The 26106-nt window shown below is 57.7% G+C and overlaps 1 protein-coding gene across 3 annotated transcripts in view; it reads left to right on the top strand.

Annotated features, from left to right (window-relative positions):
• SHISAL1 (shisa like 1) overlaps nt 1–26106 on the top strand; it is an 82041-nt gene that overhangs the window by 9100 nt on the left and 46835 nt on the right. For all 3 annotated transcript variants that reach the window (XM_067698347.1, XM_067698346.1, XM_067698345.1), the window contains exons 2-3: nt 19638–19733; nt 23268–23481. In XM_067698347.1, coding sequence (XP_067554448.1) covers nt 19670–19733; nt 23268–23481 — 278 coding nt within the window. In that variant the 5' untranslated portion in view covers nt 19638–19669. The remainder of the gene's footprint in view (nt 1–19637; nt 19734–23267; nt 23482–26106) is intronic.

The following is a 26106-nucleotide window of genomic DNA, read 5'->3' as shown; positions in this document are numbered from 1 at the left end:
GAGTCGGGGAAGGAGTGAGGGTGGAGGGCACCTCCAATCTGCTGAGGCCACGGAACGGCCCCAGGGATGGGGTGCTGGGCCCAAGGGTCCCCAGAGCCCTGAGCTGCTGAGAGCTCCTCCCGTCTACACCGAGCCCTTTCCTGGGTGCTTTACAAACACTGCCTGCTTTAATTCTCAGAACATACCTGAGCAAGGATGGATTGCTGTCCCACCCAAGGCTCAGAGAAGGGCTATGGCTTCCCCAGGGGCACACAGCTGCTAAGTAGCAAAGCCAGGACTTGGATCTTCTCACGTGGGGTGGGGGGAAGGCAGAGTGCCCTCAGTGGTCAGGAGGGCGCATGCGTGGGGGTACGGGTCACCACACTCCTGTGCCCACCCCTTCACATGTGGGTGGCGTTGCCCAGCCACCTCCGTCCTCTCTGCCTCAGTTTCCTCCTCTGCAACGTGGGTCCACCGCAGGCCCTCCTGCAACGCGTCCAGTGAGGGTCACGGAGGCAAAGCGCTCCAGGAGGGAGCCCTCCACGCGTCCCCACTCATTTGTCACTGTTATTTGAATTCCTTCTCTTTGGCGGAGAGAGACATGGGGTAGCGAGGCCCTAAGGACGGGCGGGGCCTGGCAGGAGCCAGTGAGGGTCTGCACTGAGGCTGCCCCAGCGTCGTCTGGGCCTGGAGCTTGAGGGCAGTGGGGTCCTTAACATCTGGAGTCTGGTTTCTGCTGCCGCCTGTGGCCTCCTCCAAAGGGGCTGGCTGTCAGACAGGAGCGGGCAAGCCATTAGCCTGGGTATGTGTCATGTGATCATTCCCTCCAAAGACTGCACCCAGGGCTTGCCCTGGTGGGGCTCCAAGTCCGCAGGAAGGCTCTTCTGCCCGGGTTCAAGTCCCACGTAAGGGATCGCACCGATGTGGGTGAGAACAGGAGGACAGGGCAGGGACTCTCCCTGGGGAAAAGGGGCCAGACATCAAGGAGGACTTGTCAGAGGAGGTGGCACCCAAGGAGATGGAGGATGAGTCGACCAGGCCGATAGGCAAGGGGTGGGGTGATCTTGAGGTAGAGGAAACAATGCATATGGAGCCCAGAGGAAGAGGTTTGAGAAACTTCTGGATAGCATGGCTGTCCCATGGTATTTGTGGAAAGCTGTGGAGGTGAGGCTGTAGAAGTCGGCAGTGGCTTGATCTCCAAGGACTCTGGCTAGTTAGGGAGTTTGGACTTGACTCTGTAGATGCAGGATGGCAGATATGTGGCTTGTGTACCACCACCAGCCACTGCTGTGCCTAGGGCAGACATTGCTAATCAATCCATCACAGTATCGAGTCAGGATGTGCCTCGGCCCAGCCCCCCAGGCAGTCCCAACCAGTCGATCCTGTAGGCACCCAAGATGACACCTGTTTGCCCTGCTGCCATAGTCAATAGGAATAATGACAGCACTTCACAGTTGCTTATATTGTGTGGCTCATCCAGGCACCCAGAGTACTTTCCTGATAGGAGAGGAGGCAGGTGGCAGCCTCTCATTCCACCTGGGCCACCAGGCTCCTGTGTGGCTCCAATGCCTTACAGTGTTGGGCAAGTTTGGTCCTTCCTGGGAAAACAAAGCCTTTCTTTCCAGTGGGTCCAGGCATGAGCACCATCTGGGAATGCAGACCCGCCTATCCCGGGTGAGCCCCTGTCTATCACCTACAAGTCCATAGGCCAGCGGGCAAGTCCAGGTCAGCCCCGGACATCCAGCTGGGGGCTGGCCGAGGAGTGGGGTCTCTGGGGGAGGGCTGGGGCCAGGCAGAATTCTGGGCAGGACTAGGGAAAGATTAGGAGATTTTTCTCCTGAAATTTAAACAATTGGACAATCTGTTCTGGATCAATTTAGAAGCAGTGAAGTGAAAAAAAAATCAGAAAATATAGTGTGAAAGCTATTTTCTATCTCAGTTGGGAAGAGCGATGAGCTGGAGTTTATTCGTAGACTGTCCGAGGCCATGGCCGGGGCCTTTCACCCCCTCACCGCCCGCTCCGCCGCTTCCCTGGCCCCCTCCTACCCCCTGCCCAGTGCTGGGCTGGGCCGCCAGGGGTCTCAGAGGGACGTCCTCCCCGGCTGCAGCCTCGGGGAGCCAGCAGTCTGCAGGGGCCTCAGACATGGACGTACCAAAAAGGCAGACCAAGGCGTCTCCATGCCAAGGACCGGGTGTGTCTGGTTCACTCCTGTATCCTCAGGGCCTAGAGCTGGGACTGGCACCTAGTAGGTTTCCTGCCTGAATGATGGATGGAAGAGAGGGAGGGAGGAACAGAGGCTTTGAATGAAGTGACCAGCTCATGGCCACCAGTTTGTTAGTGGTGGAGGTGGGATTGGAACCAGAGCTGCGACCCCAAGACCTGGATGTAGCCCCCCACCATCCCTGGGGCCAGGAACCAGGTCTGAGAGCCAGGAGGCAGGGCCTCCCCTCCAAGGATGCTTTCTTTTCCTGCCGACACAACTCCTGAGGGGTCTTTCACCACTGGGGCCAAATGCTGATTATTTTAAAGTAAGCTTGTTCAAAACAAATAAAAAAATAAGCTTGTTCAGTGTGGGGCCTGAGCAAGGGGGACTGGGGAGGAGGGTAGGGGGGCAGCAGTGCAGATCCCCCCTCTCCGCTTTCCAGTCTGAATTGTCCCCCAGAGGGAACAGACTCCCCGGGGGCTGTGATGCATTGAGTTCCAGAGGGAGTTCAACCAGGGGCTGGACCTTTGGGGAAGTCCTGAGTGCCGGGGTGGTGGGGGGGGGGAAGGGGAGGGCTCCAGTGCTGGTGGGAAATGAGACCAACAGATTCCCATCCCCAGAGAATGGTCTCTTCTGTTTTCCTCCAGGCATTGGGAGAGGGGGAAATTCCCAGTGGTTTAGTTTGGGGCAGTGGCAGCTCCCTCCTTCCCCAGATACTCAAGGCCAAGAGCCTAAGGCCCAGAAAGAACCTTGACTTAGAAACCAGACCAGCTCGGGCCCAAGTCCCAGTAGCTCAGCAGCTGTGTGACCTTGGGCAGGTGACACAACCTCTCTGAGTCTTAGTTGTCTCATCTGCAAATTGAGCGGTCGTCCCCCTTTTTCTGAAAGTTAAAGGAGACCGTATTTGTCAAATGCCTGGCACGGGGCTGGGCAGCGCACAGTAAGTGCTCAAGGATGGTCTCATTCTCCCGTTTCCAGTGTGGAAGCCCCGTCATTAGACACTGCTTAACTCTCGTTTGGGTTCTGTGTCTGCACCCTGGAGCCCAGTCCAGGGCAAGTCGCCCCCAGCTGAGAAGGGGGGTTATGCCACAGCACGGAGGGCCCTGCGAGCCCCAGATGTCTTCGCGCCCACCCTTAACCATGCCGGGGATGTGCAGACTGTGCTGGGCGAGGCCAGCTTGACATAGTGGGGGGAACCTGTGCTGAGACTCTAGGGCCCCAGGTGCTAGTCCCAGGTCTACTCTGTCTGAGCTGTGTGACCCTCAGAAACGACAGCCTCTCTGAGCCTCCGCGTCTTCAACTGAGGCTAATAACCTCCCCCGGCCACTGCTCAGGATCACGTGCAACTCACCTAAGAGAACGGATGTGACAGCATATGCGACAGCTCTAAGCCAACCCCCAGCCAGTCAGAGGATGGGAATGGAAGCCCTGTTTACTGAGCACCTACTGAGCTCCCAGCTCGGGGGCCAGGTTTCACTTCTACTATCTCATTTAATCTCACACCACCCACGTGAGGCTGGGGTGAGCACCCCACTTTCCGGGGAGAGGCCCAGAGAGGCTAAGTGGCGTGCCCAGGGTCACAGGGCAACCGTGTCCCCTCCTGCAAGCCTGTCTGCACTCTCTGTCCTCTCTCTGGCCGCCCTCTGCCCGGCACCGGCCTAGCACCCACCTCCCCTTGAAGTCCCACCCTCGCACCCCAGTTCTGATCCGGTTTCCTGTCGGCAGGGCTCTCCCGTAAATGCTTTTTGATGTTACCTCTCCGTTCCCCAGAAATTTTAGAGCCAGCATTCCCCACAGTGGCACACGAATTAGACCTCCATAATACTGTTTACCTAGACGTCAACTTACACTATAAAATTTATCAATTTTCTCTGCATGATAAGCAATGTTCAGTTTTGCAAAGGAGGAAGCCTGCCATGATGGGCCCGGGAGCTGCGTTTGGCCCCTGTAGGACCCAGTGATAGAGGCTCATCCTGGCACCAGCCTCTGCCCCAGTAGCAGGGACCACCCCTGCTGGGAGGGGCGCTGTCAGCCTGAGGGCGGGGACTTCCCTCCATCAGGGGCCTGTGTTCAGCCCCTTGCTCCCTGCTCCCTCTTAAGTGTCTTAGGTGTCAGAGCCCACCTGGGGGACGGTCAGAGGGCTCTGGCCTCTCTGAACGCCGCCCGAAGGCACATTTCTTAGCAATTCTTTTGTTTCCAGAGTGTAAAGTCAGAATTGGAATGGGTCACCAATGTGGGGAGGAGAGAGCAAAAGCAGAGGGAGTGCGGGCTGCTACCGGCTTTGCTGGGGAGGTGCCCCAGGCTGGGAAGAGGGGCCAGCAGACAGGAAGAGAAAAATGTCAGTGAAATGGCTCAGAGCAGTTTGGTCTGATTCCAGAATCCAGCCTCTAACCAGACACCTGACAGCCCCTGGACATGATGACCTCGGGCCTGAGAGCCGGGCTTCCCTCCCTAGGACATATGACACTGCCGTCCTCCGAGACCAGGATGAGGACTCAGGGAGCGCCCCTGAAGGGGCGCGCGGGAGAGGGGTCTTCCGTGTCTCTCTCTCCTGGCCCCTGCCCCTCACTCCACTCCGGTGGCGGCCACTCACGCTTCCTGGGACATCAGCTAAGGGTGGGGCCGGCAGAGGGAGGCAGCAAAGCCCAATGGGCTAGGATGGCTGAGGAGTTCAGTTTGGGGTGCAACAAATGTGGAGTGCCGGAGCTCCCAGGAGTGGAGATGGGCAGGAGGAGGCCACTGTCTGTCCAGGTTGGGGCCCGGGAGAGCTGGTGGCGGTGAGCCAGAGTTTGCAAGCGCTCGGGGAGGCTGGCCGAGAGCCGCCTCCTGCCCCCTTTGGGAGTGTCCTGTGTTCCTCCATGTTCAGCCATTGCCGCCAGGGAGCCCTCTTGGTGTGCAGCACCCCCTGGCCGGCTCCCTGAGGGCCAGGCTGGCGACCGAGGCCTGGCGAGCCATCGCTTTCAAACGGGGGGCTGGGGGGCGGATCCGCTGTCTCCGGGTGGCTGCTGGTTCACCTCCCTCTTGGCTCAGCCGCTCTGGTGCCAGTTTACAGAGAATGTGGGTGGCAGGCTTGTTAATCCCCAGAAGTGGAGCTGGTCCATGGGAACGTGGCCGCGGGCCCTCCAGGCCGGCCGCGGGGGGTTGAGAGTGCCGGGCTGGGTCGGGGAGCCTACTCGGCACCACCCCTGTGGTCTCTGCTGCGGCCCTATTTGCATAATTTTGAAGTTGATTGGCCTAAAGGCAACTTCGCTTAATCACAGCTAAGTCTCTGGTTGCAACGGCAGCTGCTTCCAATTAGCCGCGTTGGTACCATGGTTTGTTAGACTGGCTAGGCAGCCCCTCTCCCAGCTCCCCCGCCACCCGGCCCCCCTTAGACCCAGAAGGAACCCGCAGGGCCCGTAGCTGCCTGCAGAACTGAGTGTGGACAGGTTAGCACGCAGCCTGGGATGCAGCAGGTGGAGGCCCTGCCAGCTCCCTGGAGATGCTGCCGCGATGGGCTGCGGACTGTACTTTGGGTACCAAGGCACGGGGGTTAGAAAACGGGGCTGCCTGGCTCTGTTAGTAAAGTTTTATTAGCACACAGCCGCTGCCGTGCAGCCTGTATTGTCTAGGGCTGCTTTCTTGCTGTAACGGCAGAGCTGAGTCACTGTGATGAGCCCTCCTGGCCCACGAAGCCCGTGATATCTAGTGTGTGGCCCTTCACAGGTAAACGTCCCCGCCTCCGACCTAGCCCACTGGTTCTCATACGTGAGTGTGCGTCAGAATCCCCCGGAAAGCTGGTAGAACGCAGATTCCTTGCCTTATCCACCCTTGTTCTAATCCGACGGGTCCCGGGGGGCCCCAGACCCTGCGCTGCTAATGAGCTCCCAAGCGGAGCGCGGGGCCACACTCCAGGCAGCCCCGGTCCAGCCACCTCCAGGGTCCCTCACAACAGTTTCCATACTCCTTAGACGGAAGAGAAAGCCAAGGCTCTGAGAGGTCCCTCGCTTCTCCGAGGGCCTGAGCTGATGCACTCTTCTTCCCCAGCACATGCTACACCCTCGACCCAGGCACCTCACCCCGGGCGCACCACGTGCCGGGGCACAACAGGCCCAGCTCGATTACCTGGCCTGGTCGGTTCCATGTCTGGGGTCCACACCGGGCTCCGCCGTCGGGGACAGTGACGACTCTTCGGCAAGTCAGAGTGTGTTGCCTTCCTTGGGTTGGGGGAGCGTGATGGCGGGAAGGCAGGGTGTCAGGGGCACAGCTGAGAGCGCTTGGCCCCTATCAGGGGCTCTGCTGCCTCCCCCACCCCTGGCATCTGCACTTTGCGGTGCATTCAGTTACCAACGTCTGTTTGGTTTCATCCCCTGGCTCAGGCAGAGACCCGGGCTGCCACCCCCGAATCATCTAACGTCACTTTGTGAATGATCGAGGGTACCTCCCACACGGCGCCCTCTTCATCTCTCATCTTCCCGTGACCTGGGAGGGGTGGGAAGGGGCAGGACACCCACTTACAGAGGAGAAGCTGAGCCTCCCCGAGGCCAGGTGACCTGCCCGGGCAGCTGCGAGGTGGCGGTGGGATTCCATGCCTGGGTTACCTCACAGGGGCCCACCTGGTTGGGGCGCGCTGCCGGGCACAGGAGGACCTTTCAGGGCCAACGTCCCCAATTTATAGGCGAGGAAACCGAGTCATCGAAAGCTCATGACCAGGAAGTACTTGACGGGGCAGAGTGTCTGGGGCTCCCCGGAAGGAGGAGATCAATCCTTGCTGGAATCAGAAGACCCCAGCACAGGGATAAACATCCTTGAACCTGCCAGCCAGCGTTAACAGCTGGAACACCCACCCCGTCCCCTGGGGGCCACACCGGTACCCCCGCTCCTCTCTGTGCCCTTATCACGGCTACACGCTTTCTACATTTTTAAGCTCTTTTTAGCTTCCTAAAGTGGATCGTGCAGCGTTTGATCTGGGGACCGAAGTTTCTCCCTGAGCCCTGGTTGCTAAAATGCCCTGTGACGCTTGGCGTGGCGACGGTTCAGTTTGGCCGCTGTAGAGCATTCAGTGTTTGGACATCCTGCCATGCGTTCTCCCGCCTATCCAGCTGGGCCACCCCCAGGGTTTTCCTCTCAAAAATGGCCTCTGAGAACGTTCTCGTACCTCGCGCCCGCGGGGGTCAGCAGGGCCTTTGCTGAGCCCAGGAGGGGTGTTAGTGCCACTCATCCCACAGTCACTGAGGACCCACCGTGCGCAAGAGGATGCCGTGAAATTAGCCTCCGCGAGCTTGCTGTGGGGTTGTGCTCTCTCCAGCCCGGCCCCATCCCCCCTTCCCCCGCCCCCCACCAGCCCGCCAGGCAGGCTGGTCTGTGCTGGGATCACAGGCTCTGTTAAAGAGGATAGAGGAATTCCTACTGCATGGGGTCATCACCAGGAGTAAAGGCAGTGACACAGCTGCACCTTCATATGACGTAGGGGCCCGGGATCTGGCTGAGGCAGCCCAGCTCAGAGAGGGGAAGGCACTGGCCCAGGGTCACACAGCTGAGAAGTGGCAGAGCCCAAGCATTAGGACCCCAAGGTCAGAGCCCTTCCTTCTTTTTCTCTGCTGCTGTGCTGACCCTCAGACCACAGGCAAGACGGGAAGCCCCGTTACCTGGGTGAGCACTGCCCCCAAACTGGTCCCATATTTATTGCACTGAATGAACCCTCACTTTGCCGCGTGTGTCTTAGTCTCTCTGCCGGGAATGCCCTCCCACACTTACTGGTCCATCAGGAGTTACTGCCAGACCCTCTGGTGAGTTGAATCCCAGCTTTACCACAGCTAGCTGGGTGACCCAGGGCAAGTTACTTAAACTCTCCGTGCCTCAGTTTCCTCATTTGTAAATTGAGGATAATCACAGCACCTCCTGATCGCATGAGGATTAACTAAATCCCCATCCCCCCATCCCACCAGACGGTTGGGCACTTCTCCTGGGCCATCATGGCGCCCTGGTTTCCCCATCACAGCCCCAGTCACCCTGGGCTGCCACTGTCCACCTGGATGGTGACTAGATAAGGGGCACCCAGGCCTGTCTGGACCTGGCACTCTGTCTGCCGTAAGCAGAGCACCTGTGACTTCAGGGGATGAGAAAAGAGGTTTATGTCTGGCCCAAGGCAGGATCCAGCGATGGGAGGGAGGGAGAAGGAGCCATCCTCCTTTGTGGCCTGGCTTTAAATGCCACCGTGGCACTGGCCACGACAGAAATGCCAGCTATGGGGGCACAGGGGGCCCTGAGTGTGGAGATGGTGGTGGGCGGGGCAGTGCCTGGGGGCAGGGGAGACCTGGCTGTAGAGGCCTAGGGCCCTTTGACTGTGTCCAGATGGTCACATGATGTGTTGCCAACAGCAGCTGGAGCGGACAGCCCTCCGTGGTGGACAGGTCTGCTGCCGGCTGGAGATGGGCTGGGGGTGCGTGGGAGGGGGCAGCCAGGAAGGCAGCCCAGCTTCGGAGGCAGGTGGACAACACCCTCTCCGTGTGCCTCGGTTTCCTTCCTCAGAGGGCAGGGGGCTGAACGCACTCACGAACGCACTTCACCTGGGCAGTGCCCGGGATGGAGGACGGTCTCCAGCGGTGGCATCACTGACCCGCATCTGACCAAGGACGGATGTTGAGGGCCTCGGGGGGAATCCACACGCATGGTCTCTCATCCTGTGAAGTGTTAGCCCAGATGCGCCCCTGCAACCCCAGCTCAGCCGCTTCCGAGCTGTGAGACCTCCCAGAGAACAGCCTCAGTTTGCTCACCTGTAAAATGGGACTTTTGGTGAGGCGCTGTGAAGACACCAAGGCAGGGGGACCTGAGCCTGGCCCCGGGGACAGTCCCCAGGTGGCGGCCCCAGGCCTCGGGCTTGAGCTGGGTCCCCAGCGGTGGCGTAGGCCTGAGGCTCTCTCCAGCTGCTAGCCTCCTCGTGGCCCCGGAAGAACCAGCTGAGTTCCTGTCCACACAGGCCGGCAGCCGTGCTCCTTTGCCGATACAAGGCCCGACTGAGTCACTCTCATTTTATTGGGGTGCAGGGTTGATCGTGGTGGGGAGTGGAAGGGACAGGGTTTCTGGTCTCTGCCATCCAGAGCTGGGCAGATCAGGATGTTCCCAGATCCACGGCGTGCAGAGGCACGACTTCCTTCGGGAGCAATAAGGGTGAGGGGCTCACCCTCACTGAGCCCAGCCGCGAGCCCGGGTCCCTGCCCTGGACGAGCGCACAGCCTGGGGAAGGAGCCAGGCGGGGCCAAAAAGTGACCCTCAGTCCCAGAAGGATGTGAGGGGCCCCAGGGGAGGCTGTGACGGGCAGGTGTGGGGAGAGCAGGCTCTGGACACAGAGGCTGGGAGCCCTGTGTAAGGAGCGCAGATGCTGGCCCCGGACCACCTGCTCAAGTTCCGGCTCCTCTGCCTGCAGGCTGTGTGATCTCGGGCGAGTTGCCGACCATCTCTGTGCCTTAGTGTCTTTGTATCAGGAGCTTAGCACACAGGGTGGGTGAATAGAGGGGCAACGGCTCCGACAAGCTCCGTGCTTTGTGGACCAGTGAGGAAGCTGGGATGGGAGGGAAAACAGGGAGTGCGGGGGAGGCGTGAGGGTCCGACCTGGACCACCTCCAGCCTCCTCCCTCACCCCCACTCCATTCTCCCTTCAAGCTCTTTACCGAAGTCAGCTGCCCTTGGGGCCCTGCCCTGGTGACCTGGTGCCCTTTCCCACCTCCCCTTTGCACCCAGCTGCCCCAAAGGTCTCTTCCTGTGCGCGCACCCAGCCGGCTGGCCCGGCGTGGCCGGGCAGAGGACAGGGTGGGCAGAGCCCGGGGACGCCCTGAGGGTCATGGCTGGCCCCTGTGTGAGCATGGGCCAGCGCCTCCGTCCTCCCCTCACCCGGCAGGTTCGGGCGTGAGACTGCACAGCTGTCCTGGTGCGCAGTAGGTGCTCAAAGGACTCTACTTGTCCTCGGCTCTGCTCCCCGCCCCTTCCTCACCTGAGAGGGCCAAGCCGCCGTTTTCTGGTGGCCCTCGTGACCGGTGGGGGTGGGCGCCAAAGAGACCATTAGCACCCACTCCGTGCCAGCAGCGCCCACTGCCTGCCAGCCGCGCCTCCTTCCCTTGCCCTCCCTGAGCTCGGGCCCACCCCTGGGCCTTTGCACCTGCTGGCCTCACTGCTGGCGCGCTCCCTCCCCAGGCCCGCCTCGCCTGGTCCAGCTGAGCCTGCCTGAGATCTGGCCTGTCAGATCTCGTGTTCCCTGGGGACACCCCCAACCCAGACCAGGTCAGGGCCCTCTTCTGTGCTCAGGTGCCCGGAGTCGCCACGTGTGGTTGGCTCCACAGGGGCAGGAGGGGTCTGTTTAGCCCACCATTGTGTCTGCAGTCCTTAGCTCAGGGCTGCCCAACATCACACTCGGCAGGGAATGAATGAATGAATGCCTCCATCACCTCCACGGCCCCTCCCAACACGCCTTCAAGGGGGGCGTGTTATCCCCACTTACAGATGGGAAACTGAGGCTGGCCTTTGGTTTCTGTTCTCCCCAGTGAGGGAAGGTTCCTGGGGCCAGAGCCCCCTCCCACGGAGGGGGGCTGGAATAGAGGCTCCCAGAGTGGGGAGAGAAATCCAGGGCTGCCCTCCGACGGTCTGTGGGCCTGTCTTTCCTCTTCCTGCCCTGACACTTTAAGTGATCCATTCTTCATGTGATATTTTCATGCTTCTCCAGTGGGAAGAAAATGCCGCTGGGATTTCCAGGGGTTGTTTTATCTGAATGGGGTAGCCAAATAATTCGGGAGAACACATAGGGGCAGAGGTCCTCACGAGCTCTCAGCTAAGCCCTCCCCTTAACTGGGGGAGCCATGCGCCTGGTGATCTGGTGTGGCTCTGAGCAGGGAGCAGAGCGTCCGGGCCTTCAGCAGGACTGGAGTTTCCAGCCCAGCCTCTCTTAGCTGCGTGCCCTCGGGCAGATCTCTCCCCTCCCTGGGCCTCGGTTTCCTCACCTGTGAAATGGGAGAGCAGCAGTGCCTACCTCAAACATTCAGGAAAGAGACATGCACGGAGGACCCGGTGAGATTCCCAAGAAGGGATGATGGAAACAAGCCAGGTTTGGAACTTGAACCCAGAGCCCAGTTGGCAGAGGTTGGGGTGGAGATGTCGCTGAGGAAGGAGAGCCCTTTTGGGAACCAACTAGCATGTCCTCTTGAAGGAGGGACTTGGGGGGCAGGAGTGGTTTCCAAGTTGGTGGTGACCTGCACACCATCCCGTGGTCACACGCACGCCGACACCCCACACCGCACTTTGCAGAGCTCACCTCTCCCCTCCTGAGTTGACCCTACACTAGCCCCATGGAGCGGGGGACATTGGGTGGGGGTCAAGGGACGTAGATCCAGGACCCTGCGCTGTCCCACCTGGGCTCCCCTGGACTCCGGAGTTGGGGTTTCCTGGCTTAGAGGAGTGGCATCCACCACAGGCTGACGCCCAGGTTCCCTCGTGGTGTTGGCAGTGAAAGTTGACACCCCGTCTCAGTGCGAGTTGCACTCGGGCCTCTGCCTGCATCTCTGCTGTTGCCATCAGAATGTTTGCTCTTTGCAATAAAGTGGACCCCGCATCCAGGCCAATGAGTGTTGACACAGTTCCCACTCTTTGAACAGCAGCACCTACTGTGTGAAAAGCCTCCTCTGTGGGTGATAGAGACACAGAAGGCCTTGTGCCCTGCAGGGAAGCAATGAACAAGCAGGCGGGGCAGAAGGAAGTTGGTGCTAACTAAGGGCATAAGCCCTGCATGAAAGGAAGAGTTCAAACACACTTTCCTCTGCACAGCAACTTCCCAGGGACCTAAACCACCGGCTTTGGAAACAACAGTGGGCAACACCAGATAAAAGCCATTTACGGAGCACTTGCTCGATGTGCCGGGTACCCCGCTAGCGCTCCTGGACCTTTTCACCTTTCTTTAGGACCCCAGCAAGGGGTGGGGTTTCATGGTTCCCATTTTACAGACGAGTAAGCTGAGGCCAGTGAAATAACTTGCCTAGAACACTCAGATACTTAGCAGCAGGGCTCAGATTCCAGGCCGGGGGAGACTGACTCCAAAACCTGTGCCATCACCCCAGCACCCACTTTGAGCCCCTGCTTGGAGTCAGACAGACCTGAGTTCAAGTCCCAGCCCTGCCAGCCTCCAGTTTTAAGCCAATCACTTAGGCTCCCTGAGCTGCGATTTTTTTATCTGAAAAATGGAGATGGTAAAGCCTGCACTCGCTCAACCAAGCCAACAAGTGTTTATAAAGTGCCTACTGTGTGCCAGGGCCCATGCTGCGTTGTGAGAATCCAAAAGCGAGTCAGCCAGGCCCGCTTCGCGGCGTGCGAGCCACGCTCAGAAGGGCCCGTGCTTGGTTTCATGCTCCGCCGTCGCTGTCTAGAAACGCTGAGTGATTTTTGAACAAAAATGGTTCTCTGCATTTTTCATTTTGCATCGGGCCCTGCAAGTTACGCCGCCGGTCCTGGGTCACGGCCCTTGTCCAGCTTACAGTCTAGGGGAGCGGAAGACGCAGCTCAGAGAGAGCCACTGTGCAAGCGTGCGACTATAAACCACTATCTGTGTGTGAAGGAGAGGTGGACAGGCCGTGAGCACGCACGGCAGGGTCCCCGACCTCGTGTTGGGGTCAGGGGACGCCTCTTGGAGGACACAGGCACTGGGGGATTCCTCTGAATCTACCGGGTGAAGGGAAGCCACAGGGTGGGGTGTGGGGCATGGTGAAGGGGCTGCAGGATGGCCAGTGTGGCTGGAGGGTGGGCCTCCCTGGCCGGGGAGGTGCCAGGACCCTGGCAGGAGTCTGGCCTTCCCCCTGCCCATCCCCCCACCCCGTGCCCTCGGAGGGTTTTAATCAAGGAGTGATGCAATGGGGTTTGCATTTTGAAAGGCAGCTGTCTGGCTCCGAGGTGAGGGTAGGTTTCGGGGACAGAAGTGTAGGGGGGCCCCATGTGCTTGACTGATTCATGGGGTGGGGTGCAGGCCACCGAGATGGGAGCAGCGTGGACCTCAGGGCCGGCGTGAGGTTGAGAAGATGTGGGAAGGGAAAGGGGCTGACCGACACAGGCTGGGCCCCGGCTGGGGTGCGCCTCACGGTGGCCGTGCCTGCTGGCCATGCAGCCCAGAGCCCGGCTGCAGGCAAACCTGTCGCTGTCTGGCCCGGTTCCGTCTTGTTTCCTGCTTCCCCACCCGCCCGCCACTCCCTCCGCAGGCCCCAGGGGTCAGGAGGACACACTTTGATCCTGCTTCACACCGGCGTCTATTCCTGGAATTCACGTTTCAGACTGAGATTTCATAACCTCCAAGTGTGTGTTGCCCTAAAAATAAAAGTTCACAAACTCAGGAATAGGTCTGCATCGCCAGAGAAAGGCCCTGGAAACTTGGGGACTTGCTGGAGGATAAGGTCGCCGCGGATAACGTGTGTGCCCGTCACATGTATGTCTGGGCAGCAGGGGGTTGTGCATGCATGTGCACGCGCGTGTTGTTGCAGACGTATGTGTGCAGGCGTGTGCTGCCTGGTGAGTGAACACGCCCATCTGCCCATGGAGACAGGGCACAGGAGCAAAGTGCGGGCTTGGCATCCTGGCTCTACCCCGCCCGTCCCTCCATCCACACCCCGGGGAGGGCGGTGGTACAGCCTAAGGGTGTCAAGAAGTCAGTGAGCGCATCATAGTCAAGCGCTCTGCAGGCCTCCCGGCCCAGGGTGGGCGCCCAGTGGCTGTCTCCAGGGTTATTTCCAATACCTGTCTATCGGGCACCTGCTCTGCCCACAGGACTGTTTGTGAGGCCCCAAAGGGCTCTATCCTTGTTTAATTACTAATTCATAATGCTCATACTACTATTAATAAGAAGAAGAATGCCCAAGCTTAATTACTAATTCATCATGGAATCAGTGGCTTCCTGACTGTTGCCCCCAGGCCGTCGTCCCATGGCGACCAGACCTGGTCCATCTCGTTCGTGGCTGAATCCGACCGCCACCCAGCGCTGGGTCTGGCCCCCTGCAGAGGCCCGTTAGGCATTCACCGATGGGCGTGCAGAAGAGGACCCACTCCCTGGACGTTGGGGGTGGGGAGGACAAGTAGCCGGGGCAGCTTCATGGACCAGGTGGCATTTGAGCCGGACCTCATGGTAGGTCTGATCTGGACATCTGAGTTGGAGGAAGAGATGCCCGGGGAAGGGCCAGCCCGAGCAAAGGGCCCGACTCCTGTGCTCTACCACCAGCACCCAATGCCCAGGAGGCTGGGTCGGGACCCATCCTCAGCCCGCCCGCCATGGGGCTGACTGCAGATCTGCACCCCTGCAGGGGTGGGGCAAGGTGGGATGTGTCTGGGTGACAGGTGTGTAACTAGTCACGTGCCCTTCTTTGTTCTTGCTGCTGGGACATGCGGGGCTCAGGTGGCCGGGTCTAAAGAGGTCAGGCCCCTACGGCAGGGGTCTGGGTTCTCAACGCCCCCGCCTGCCACCCGTTTTCTCTAACCCATTTGCTCTCAAGCTGGGACACAAACTAATCAGGCAGCATGGTCCCGCCCCTGCCAGCCTCGGGAGCCCACCCAGGGGAGTGAGAGAATCAGAGGGAGAAAAGCTTTGCTGAGAGACGGGCGCCGCAGCTGAACCTCAAAAGCTGGGTCCAGGCTGCCCGTCTGCAGGACAGGGGAAGGGTGTCCCCAGTGTGGGGACAGCGTGTGCAAAGGCCCAGAGGAGAGGCACATCCTGGAGGGCTGAACCTTGAGGAGTAGAGAGAGACAGAGGGGGCAGCAAGCCAGACCACCTGGGGCCTGGGAAGTGAGCATGGACTTGAACCTGGAGCTGCCAGGACCCCTAAGGAGGTGGCTGGGTGGTCAGATGGGCATTTCAGGAAGTCAGTAGGACCTGGATTGGTGGGCGAGGCTGGGGCAGAGGTATCTAGCGGCACGCAGCAGTCCCCACGCGTATTTTGAGCTCCAGCCCCATTCCAAGCACTTTGATGCATTGCTTCATTCAATCATCACAAGGACTCTGTGAATTAGATGCTATTTTCATCCCCCTTTTAGGGCCGAGGAGACTGAGGACACTTGTCCCAGGTCACACAGGGTGTGGCTACAAAAGGTGGAGCCAGGCAGTGTGGCCCAAACCCAAGGCCCACCCTCCAGGCCACCCGGCCCTCGACCTGGTCCAGGCAAGAGGGGGTGCTCTTGGCCACGCCCAGGGAAGGTCATGGTGGGCTAAGCAGGGGTCTGGGTAAGCCGAGAGAGGATGAGGAACCTCCAGGCATTGAGCCGGGGGCCGCCAGGCCTGGGGGGTCCTGGGGGGTCCGTGGCAGTGCCCCCTGCCCCACATCAAGGGCCCGCCTCCCCTCCCTCCCTCCCGAGCCCTGCCTAGTCTGGCTGATGGAGAACAGATCTGCTGTTGTTGCCAGTGGGGTTTAATTCATCTTCGCCGGCTCTGTTTCTCTTCACATGCCCTCCATCCTCTCCACTCAGGCCTCGCCAAATTCGGTGTTTAAAAATAATCCTCAGATCTGGGAACAGCAGTCCCCGGCTGACCCAAGGAGTGGATGCAGAGATGCGTGCTTGACTTGTGGTTCTAGAGGCAGTCAGCCTGGGGGGTCCTGCTCATCCAGAATGTTCCCCCTGTTGAGATTTATATCACTGGCCACCAGCTACCATTGTGGGTAGATTACCAGTGTTCAAAGAAATAGAACCCGGGTCAATAAACCGAACCTGTCTGTGGTAAATGTGTTTTCTGAGGAGCAAGGGTTGGGGGCTCCGGAGGCTCTGGAAACTCCTATAGTGCCAGGAGGGAGAGTGAGTTTTGAGGCTGGGCTTGCTTCCTGTCTGAGACACTGAGTGGCTGTGTGACCTTGGGCAAGTCACTTCACCTCTCTGAGCCTCAGTGTCCTACTTTACCAGATGGGAGTTTGATATCTGCCTCATCAGGCTGTCGGGGACTATCTGAGATAACATGGTGAAAAGCCAGCGTCCGGCACCTGTGAAGAGCCCGGCTGGTCTAAGCCAGTCCCAGGGCGCAGCCCCACGGCCGCAGACCCCAGAACCAGGGCTGGGCCCAGGGGGCAGGATGAGGGATGCTCACTCTTTCAGCCCCAGCTCCTACCTCTGCTGGAGGGGCTCCCCCCAAATGTCACCAGTGGGGGAGGGTCCCAGGTGGTGGCACCTGACAGCGTGACACGCCCAGGTCCCCCTCTGCGGACCCCACAGGGGGGCTAAGGTGAATATGGGGGCTGTTGATGGTGTGCCCTCAGAAGCTGGCCCTCTCATGGAAACCTCACAGGGATGGCAGCCGCGGAGTTTCCAAAGCAGCTCTCCCACCGAGCCAGGAATAGAGATGCTGGCTTATAGCTTTCCTGTCTTCGGTCATTAGAAATGGAATTTTTATGTAACTTCCCAGTGACACATGGTGGGGTTTTCTTTCCACCACGGGTTCAGCCTTCAGTGCCAGCACCTAAGCTTCCCCGGGGGTCTGAGGAGGGGGGGCAGCCCCCACCTCCACCTTTGTCCCACCAACAGGGCTGTGGCTTTTGTCACCCGTTGACTCATCCTGAGGCAGCCGTGGGTGACCAGGCAGGGCGGAGGGCGCACGGCCAGGCAGAGGGGACTGAGCAGATCGCAGGGAGGACCCTGCTGGACAGGGGACAGACGAGTCACAGTGCATCACTGTGACGGGGTACACCTGTGCTGTGCGGGACCCACACATCCACAACAGGCCCTGTTGCTTCAGCGCCCCCAACGGGCCAAGGGCTTGAGGCCAGTGCCAGTCGTGCTGGGAGTCTCACCCAGTCTGCGTGACCCCCAGTTGGCCAAGCCCTGGCCCAGGACTCTCACAGTCGGAGAGAGGAGGGCATGAGGACCGGTCCCATAAGGTAGAGCTGCTGGGTGCCCTCACCCAGGACACCCTGAGTCCCTAGAACCCGGCCCAGTCCCTTTCCGGGCGTCAGCAAGCGGATAAGTGGGGGTCAGCAAGTGGATGTTGAGAGAATACATGAATGAATAAATGAATTAACACATTAAGGAGAGAAGAGATAGAATATGATACGCCTCAATGGAGAGACAAACTTCTTCAAGCTGATGGAATCAAGGCAGGCTTCCTGGAGGAGGTGGCATTGTAACAGCTTCTAAGGTGGTGCAGGATTTGGACTCACAGGAAAGAGAGGAGGGCACCCCAGGTGTGAGTGATAGCCCCCCTCAGTATATGCAGGACTTTGTAGGGAGTGGGAGCAGCAGGAAGGAGGGCTGGGCACCCGGCAGAGGTGGACCCCCACCCCCACCCAAGCATTTGTTCCATGAACCCACCAGCTCTCAGACTGGAGCCCCGGCTTAAAAAGTGAAAAGTGAAAGCCACCTTTCAGGGGTTAGAAGGGCTTGGAATCTGGACACCCGTCTTGGCCCTCGGCTTCCCCATCTGCGGAATGGGGCCACATGGCAGGGAGGACTCATCTCAGAGGACCTGTCACTCCCCACCCCCACAGTGCATTTTCCAGGACTGATCTTTAGGTTCCCCCAGTATGAAACCCTTTCCTAAGCACTTTCAAATGCTTTAATCTCCTTCATCCTCCCAGGAGGGCCCTGAGGGAGGCAGGGAGGAGGCCTAGGCTCAGAGCGATTAAGAAGCTCACAGCCCTTGGGGGCAGGGCTGCTCCTGGGGGAGCAGAGAGGCCTACACAGAGAGGTGGGCGGGTCCCCCCAGGGACTGGCAGGGACTGACACCAACACCACCACGAGTAAGCGTCGTATTAAGGCGTTCAGGCTTCGTCCAACAGCCCTGCCACCCCCTTTTCTTATTCTGGCTCACCAGCCTTCCAAGCAGCACTGACACCCTGGGTGCCTCCGTGCCGCCCGCGCTGCAGGTACGAAGCCCCAGGCCCCACAGCAGGGGCAGGGCCTGGCGGTGAGCAGCCTGTGTTTGGCCGTGAATCTGGCACTGTCTCCTCAGTCCGAAGCTCTGGCCTCTGGGTTGCCCCCTTGACTTCCTGCCCTGCCTGCCCACTAGTCAGCAGGATTCGGAGCTGCCTTGGACCCAAGCTGGGGTCCCGGAGCTCTCCCTGGTCAGGGGTGCCGTGAGGGTAGAGGGTAGTGTGCAGGACCTTGTTTGGCCTGGAGCCTGGCACATAGTAGGTGCTCAGCAAATTGCTCCCCAGCCACATGCAGCTACAACCCTGGTGGGGCTCTAGCAGGCCACGCAGAGGACACTTGGTCCTCCTCTGCAGCCTCCATTCCCAGAGCCCGGGGGCGGCGTGTGGGGGTGGTGATGATAGTGAGGGAACCTGTCCCTCAGGTTTGTCCTGAGGTTTCAACAACCTGATAGAAAGTGGCCACTGAGGGCCAAGGCCCTGCCTTAGGCGGCCTGTTGCTACCCACCCCTCCCCTCATCCTCCACTGGCCTCCCTGCTGCTCCCACCTCAGGGCCTTTGCACCTGCTGCTCCCTCAGTATGCAACGCTTCTTCCGATCACCACCATCCATCTCCAGAACTTTGTCATCTTTCCACACTGAGACTCTGTCCCCATGAAACACTCACTCCCACTCCCCCTCCCCCAGCCCCGGGCACCCCCCATCCTACTTCCTGTCTCTATGGACTCGACAGCGTTAGGGACCTCGGAGGAGTAGGATCACACAGTGTTTGTCTTTTCGTGTCTGGCTTATTTCACGGAGCGTAATGTCCTCAAGGCTCATCTGTGCTGCTGCCTGTGAGAATTTCCTTTCTTTTGAAAGCGGAGTCATGTTCCACTGTAGTACGTGCCATGTAGTGTTTGTCCATCATCCGTCCATGGACATTCGTGTCGTCTCTTCCTTTTGCGATCGTGAATCGTGCTGCTATGGACGTGGGTGTACAAGTATCTGCTTGAGTCTCTGCCTTCAGTCTTTGGGGTGCAACCCCAGGGACCTCATAACCTCTGAACTACTCATCTGTGAGCTGTCAGCCCTGGTCACTAGAATGCAAGCCAGGGCAGGGACAGCTTCTATTGAGTTCCATCTCGAGTCTGTTTAGTTCACTGCCATGTCCCTAATTCCTGGAAGGTGCCAGCTGGATGCATGCTGGTGGGGGTGGGGTGGGGTTAATGGAAGTCACCGTTAGCGACACAGCAGGGAGACGTGGGTCCCGCCAGCCCCCTGCAGGTTCATGAGCTCGCCTCTAATCCCCTCTCTCACCACTGTTCTCATTCCCGTGCCTACCGGCCTCAGCCCGCTGGTTATTTCCACCACCTGAGCCATCCGTCCTCCTTTGATTAAGTCTCATTTTGCCGTGAAAAGAAAGGGAGATGACAGCTGACTGGTGGGGGAAGGCCATTCATCCCGGAAAGGAAATTGGATGGCGGAGTTTCCATCATCTGCGGCCCGGCCCCTGCTCCCGGCAGACCTGCTTCCCTGCCCGTGCCCGTCCGGCCCTGCCATGGGCAGCAAAGCCAGTGTCTGCACCGCAGACAAAACAGCCCACACCCTGCCTCTCCCGGCTCTCGTTCGACAGGCAGCGCTCGACGAATCGATGCAAGCCAAACGATGACCAGTTGTGGCCAGCAGCCCTTGAACGTGCTCGCCGTCCTCTCGTTGCTGATTTCCGCAGGTAGAGCCTCCGCGATGCTTGGCGGGAGGCGGGAGGGGGAGGTGGTCCCTTCCTGGTGTCAGGGCTATAGCTCAGCCGGGCTTCTGGGTGCTGAGGGGCTGCCTGCCCTAGTGGCATCAGCCTCGTGAGGGGCTCATGTTTGGTGAGAACCTACTGTGTGCTGTGCCCCACGTGCCTGCCTCGGGGAGCTCAGCTGGAAGATTCTCGCGGACACTGTGGGGTTAACGGTGGCTGCCGGTAAGTCCTGGGAGAAGCCCTTATGTGCAGTGAATTCTCCATGACCCCAGCAAGTCAAAGTCAGGCGGTGTCGTAGTCATCCCATTGTCCAGAGGAGGAAACTGAGGCTTGGAGAGGGAACTGACAGCCAGAGGCAACACAGCTAGTGTAGGGGCTGGATTCCAACCCAGACAGAGTGGTGCTGGGGCCCCGTCTCCCAGCAGCCGACCAGTCCCCTAGGCGGGCCACCTGATCCCAGCAGGGGGGCTTTCACGCTCCTGTTCGCAAAGATGAACATGAACTAAGTCCTTCGGCTGCTCCAAAGCGAAGCTGGCCGACTGGAGAAGTGCACCCTGCCTCCTGCCAGCAGGGCTGGCCCCGCGCGAGCCCTGGTCTCAGCGAGGTGCCTGCTCTCGCTGTGTCTCTCCCTCTGTCTCCCTCTCTTATCTCTGTGTCTCTGTCCCTGTCTCTGTCTCTCTCGTGCGTGTGCACCTATGCCCTCGTGCCCTCCTGCTCTGGCGGGGCTGTGGACACCGGCCTGCACCTTTGGGCCCCTTCTGCCCCTTTGCTGGGGGTCGTGGTTCAGGAGGACGCCATGAAGGACCCTGGGATGGCAGAGAAAAAGCCAGGCCAAGGCCATGGGTCTGGGGGTCCCTGTGCACAGAACTCCTTCCCCGCTGCTTTCTCATGCAGTAGGTCATCTTGTCCCCTGGGAGAGAGGAGCTCCCCACCCATTTACAAATGAGGAACCTGAGGGTCAGACCAGGAAAGAGACCTGCCTGAGGTCACATGATCAGCGGACACTGTCACCTGGCTGTTAAATGATGGCCACGCAGACCCTGAGCCTCGCAGGTGTGTGTGTGTGTGTGTGTGTGTGGAGGGGGTGATCGGGGTCCTATCTTGGACGCCAAGACCCCGGGACCCAAGAGTGGCTCTCCCCCCGGTGTTCCCTCTCCACGTGGGCCGGTTTTCCTGGTGACTCAGGACACGCTGGCCTCCTAACGACCATCCCCCTGCCCTCGGGCCCCAGGCACAGCCCCAGAGCCACGGTGCACCCGTGCCTGGAGGCCGGAAGTGCTGTCCTTTATCGTCCACTCTTTCGCTTACACCCTCCCTGCTCCAAGCGGGCCCTGCGCTTCGCTGTTCACAAATGCTTCTCGGAGCCCCCAGCCCCCGGGAGCCCACTGGTCTTCCATCCTTGAGGGCAACGAGGCACAGAGAGGCTGTGATGGCCCAGGTGATCCTGTGCGCTCCAGGATTCAGACCAGCTGTCCTGGCTCCGGGCCAGGACTCCTCGGGCTCTGGCACATCCTTCCTCAGGAAGCAGCAGTGGCCTTGTCTTCGCACATGGTCAAAGCAGATGGTACCGGCTGTCCAGGGGTGGCCGGGGTGAGCCACTGGGGACTTCTCCTCATCCCTTCCCTGGCTGGGCCTCCCTCCCACTTCCATCTCTGCACATCTGGCTCCTCTGAAGCCCAGCTCAAAGGCTCCCCCCACCACTCTGCTCCTTCCCTCCCTGGGTCCTGTGGCCTCAGGGCCCCAGCTTGTCTTCTTGACCAGCCACTGGGTGTTGCTGACACATCGAGCCTCCTGCAAGCGAATGTGAGCTGACCCCCCCCCCCCCCCAATCAGGGCTTTCTCATCAATCTGGACAGGGGCTGGTCAGTGGCTGGAATTCACTTCCTGCCTCTGCCTCTCACCTTTAGCCTCTGGTACGTTGTGCCTCCAGGCCAGTGGGTCCCAAACCAAGTCTATTGGCATCCCCTGCAGGGCTTTCTAAGACTCAGGCTGCGCCCCCCACCCCCAGAGTTTCTGATTCAGAACGTCTGCTGTGAGGGACGCAGACGCAGCAGGTCAGGGACCACACTTTGAGCCTGGTGCTCTCAACCTTAGTTTTCTCCTCTGTACAATGGGAATACATGAGATCAAATGAGACGGTGCATCCCCCTGGGGCTTCCTTAGTGACCACGGCATCCATAAGAGGGTCTTCTGTTTCCCAGGGTCGAGGCTGAGAGCTCCCCTGACTCCTGAAAGGCTGAGACCCTTTTCCCGCAGTGATCCTACCCGTCCCCACGAGAGGGTGCTGTACTTTGGGGAAGGGGCCCAGGATTTCACGAAGCCACCCAAGCCAGCCTCGGCGCTCCAGCACATGAGGCCCACCCGCCCACCGGCCAGCGCAGCCCAGCTGCGATCCCCTCGGCAGCCCCTGGCGCTGGGAGCTGTGTGGGCTGGAGTCTAATAACCTCTCAGCAGAGACAGAGCTCTCAATTAACTGAGGCGCTTCTGCAGAACTAGAGCCTTGGTGGTTGGAGAAATGCATTCAGCCTTGGAAGCCCCTTTTGAGCGATACAAATTAGATACAGCGGTCCCTTTCATGAAGACACTAATTAAGCTAGAGACAGCGGGCTCCAAGTTGCTTTCCATTGTTACGTTTGTTCAGGCTTTCACTCGTCTTTATCATCAGCAGGACAACTAGTAAATACTGTCCTGGGTTTTCAGCGTCATCAGTGGCTGAATAGGGGCCTCTGGCCTTGAGCCAGGAGAATGAGGGTCCAAGGCCAGGGCAGCTTTGTTGCCATGAGCTGGGGCCACCAAGGCGGGCCCTTGGGGACCTCCGGGTATAGGGCATCAGTTTAGTAGAAACCGAGATACGAGGGGACACCGCTTTCTCTACAAGTGGGACCTGGTTCTTGCACCCATGCCACTCACCACCCAGGCCAGCCTGGACTTGTTGGTGAGTCCACCATCAGTCCGCACAGTGATGGAGGAGTGCAGAGGCTCCTGGACCTTGGATCCAGGCAGGCCTGGGTTGGATTCCTGCTCCACCACCTCTAACCGGCTCAGGTAGGTCACTGTACACCTCTGAGCCTCGGGTTCCTCCCTCTGTAAAGTGGGATCCCAGACCTGCCTGCTGGGATGGCCAAGTGGATTAAATCTGCTAGAGCCTGCAAAGCACATAGTAAGTGCTCAGTTAGTGTTGCTTCCTAATTGAGTGCCAGCTGTGTGCAGAGCCCCTGGAGGGGATCCACGTGAGGCCTAAGATCAGCCCTGCCTGCAAGAAACTCCCAGTCTGAGCAGCACAGTAGAAGCAGGATGGTAGCCGAGGGGGGCCTGGGAGGTGACAGGAGCCAGAGCAGTCCTCCTGGCAGAGGGGAGGCTCACACTGGACCACAAAGCCTTCCTGGCAAAGGAAGAGGTGGGCGCAACCCTAGAATAGGCCAACCGGGCTCTGCCCGTGGTCCTCATGGACTGGTGGGGGTCTCGGGCCAGCTGGGCCTGAGGAGGGGCCCCACCAAGCCTGGTGACTGTCTTTTCCAGTCTTGTCCGCACATTTCCGTGTCTGTGAGCCATACACGGACCACAAAGGCCGCTATCACTTTGGCTTCCACTGCCCCCGGCTCTCGGACAACAAAACCTTCATCCTCTGCTGTCACCATAACAACACGGTTTTCAAATACTGCTGCAATGAGACAGAGTTCCAGGCGGTGATGCAGGCAAACCTCACGACCGGCTCCGAGGGCTACATGCACAAGTAAGTACTGCGCTGGGGCCACAGCCCCACTGCCTTGGGCCCCAGTCAAGTCCGGGTGCTGCCAAAACACCCCAGCCTCCAGGCCAGCTGTTGGGCAACCAGTGCAAGGATGCGTGGACCTGGAAGGAGTGTGGGAAAGTCTTCAGGTGACAGGTTTTCTGACCTGTTCTGCCCTCTGGACTTTAGCCTTCTTATCTGAGAAATGGGCATGTGATACCTGCCTCTCAGGGCTGTTGCGGTAGTTAAATGAGGTCAAGGATGTGGAAGACTTTCAGGCATGAAAGGTGCTTGGACCTGGAATCCACGGGGCCTGAGTTCCTTTTTCATTCATTATTTGTTCAACACATATTTGTTGACATTCCTGACCCAGAGATTAATCCCATGCAGCCCCTTTCCCTAAGGTGATTAAAACACATGAGACCAGGGCCCTGATGGAGGGGATATGAGTGTAAAGAAGGAGGAGGAGTTTGCTGGTAGAAAAGCAGTGAGAATATGCTAAGTAAAGGCACATAGGATCGAAATAGCATCCACTGATTTCTCTTACTATGAGTGACACTGAGCATATTTCACATGCTTGAGAGTCACTTGTATTTCTTTTACTGTGAGCTAACTGTTTATGTCCTCTGCCATTTCCTATTGAATTTTTGGCCTTTTTCTTATTTATTCACAGGAACTCTTTACATATGAAGGAAATAGGATGCATTGCAAATATTTTCTCAGTGTGTCTTTGAATTTGTGATGCTTTTTTCCTCATGCTTAATTTTTAATTGTTATGTAATCAAATTGTACCCATTTTTTTTCTTTTATGTCTGGTGGGGTTTGTATCATACAGAGGAAGTCTTTCACTACTCTGAAATTGTTAAAAATCCCCTCGTGTTGTCTTTTAGGTCTTTTATGTTTTAATTTTTTGCCTTCAAATCTTTGATCTGTGAGGAATTTATTTGGATGTAAGATTTTTTTAAAATTTGGATGTAAGTAATTTTTTTGGATGTAAAGTAGGAATCCACATTTATTTTTTTCCCACATGGGTAGACAGTTATCCTAACAGCAATCATTGAATTGTCCATCTTTTCCTCACTGATGCGAAATGCAAACTTATTGTATACTATAGTATACTAAATTTGAGTATCTGGGTAGATTGTGATGGCTTTCATTGGTCTATTTATACATTTGCTAGTACCTCATTGAGTTAACTACTGTTGCTTTTGATGTGTTTTAATGTCTTCTTAGTCTATTCCCCCAGGTCTTTTGTCATACGAACTTTAGAATTGGCTTTTGTAGTCTCCCTGCCAAAAAAAAAAAATCTAGTTAGTACTTTTTACTGAGATTGTGTTAAATTCATAGATTAATTCAAGGACAATGGACTTTTCATGACGTTGAATATTCCTATCCAAGAATACAATGTGTCTTTCCATTTGTTCACATTTTCTTTTATAATGTTTTGGAGTTTTCTTCATATAGATATTGCACGTATCTTTTGTGTTTGTTCATATTTATTTCTTTTCAAGCTGCTATTTTATAATGGGGTTTTTCTTCTACTATATCTTCTAACCCAGGGGTCCCCAACCCCCAGGCCGCGGATCAGTACCGGTCCACAGCCTGTTAGGAACGGGGCCGCACAGCAGGAGGTGAGCGGCGGGTGAGCGAGCAAAGCTTCATCTGCCGCTCCCCATTGCTTCCCATCGCTCACATTACCGCCTGAACTATCCCCCCACCCGGTCCCTGGAAAAATTGTCTTCCACGAAACCGGTCCCTGGTGCCAAAAAGTCGGACACCACTGTTCTAACCAACTGTTGTTTAAATGATAAAACCTAATGATTTCTAAATATGTATTTTTTTACTCAGCCACCTTACTGAAATTTCTTATCTTTGTAATACTTTTTTCAGCTGATTCTCTTAGGTGTCCGATGATGCCATTTGCAAACAATGATAATCTCATCTCTTTCTTTCCAATTTTTGTGCCTCACTTCTTTTTCTTGTCCAATCGTGTTGGCTAGTACCTCTAAAACCATCTTTAAAATTGTCAGGCAATCTTGTCTTCTTCCTGACTTTAATGGGGATGCTTCAGATATTTTCCCGGTAAGCCTGAAGTTGACTCTTGGGGTAGATGTATTTTTTTCATGGTAAGGAAAAATCCACTTGGAAGGAGTGTTTGTTGAGTGACTGTTGAAGAGATTAGTGGCACCGCTGGGAGTGGTGGGGTGGGGGTCTGAGCCTCCATCTCTCTGTCTGATATTGGGGCTTGGATGTTTTGCCACCATGCCATGCTCACTGGGGGGAAGTTGCCTCTTCCCTTTGATCAGGCAGGAGATGCAAATCCCTTGACTATCTTCTGAATCTCTCCTCCTCCCACCAAGGCCAGCTCCCCAGCCTTCCTTCCTCAAATGCACGGGTGCTTCCCCTGAATATCTTGCCATCTGCTCAGACCTCAGAATAATTCTGTGTGAAGTAGTTCAGCAAGTCTTTTCTGTCACGAGGACTGGAATCAAGCCTGGAACTTGACCCAAGCCTTTTATAAGACCAAAGACTAATTCCCTGAGGGAGGAGGGCGGTGCCAGGACTGGGGTTAGGACCCTGAAGTGTTGTCATTGCCAGCTGAAAGCCAGACAGAAGACAGAGGCTTGG

Source organism: Pseudorca crassidens, chromosome 11, assembly GCF_039906515.1.
Source record: "Pseudorca crassidens isolate mPseCra1 chromosome 11, mPseCra1.hap1, whole genome shotgun sequence".
NCBI lineage: Eukaryota > Metazoa > Chordata > Mammalia > Artiodactyla > Delphinidae > Pseudorca > Pseudorca crassidens.
Note: the sequence above shows the minus strand (reverse complement) of the source record. Positions and strands in the feature narration are given on the sequence as shown.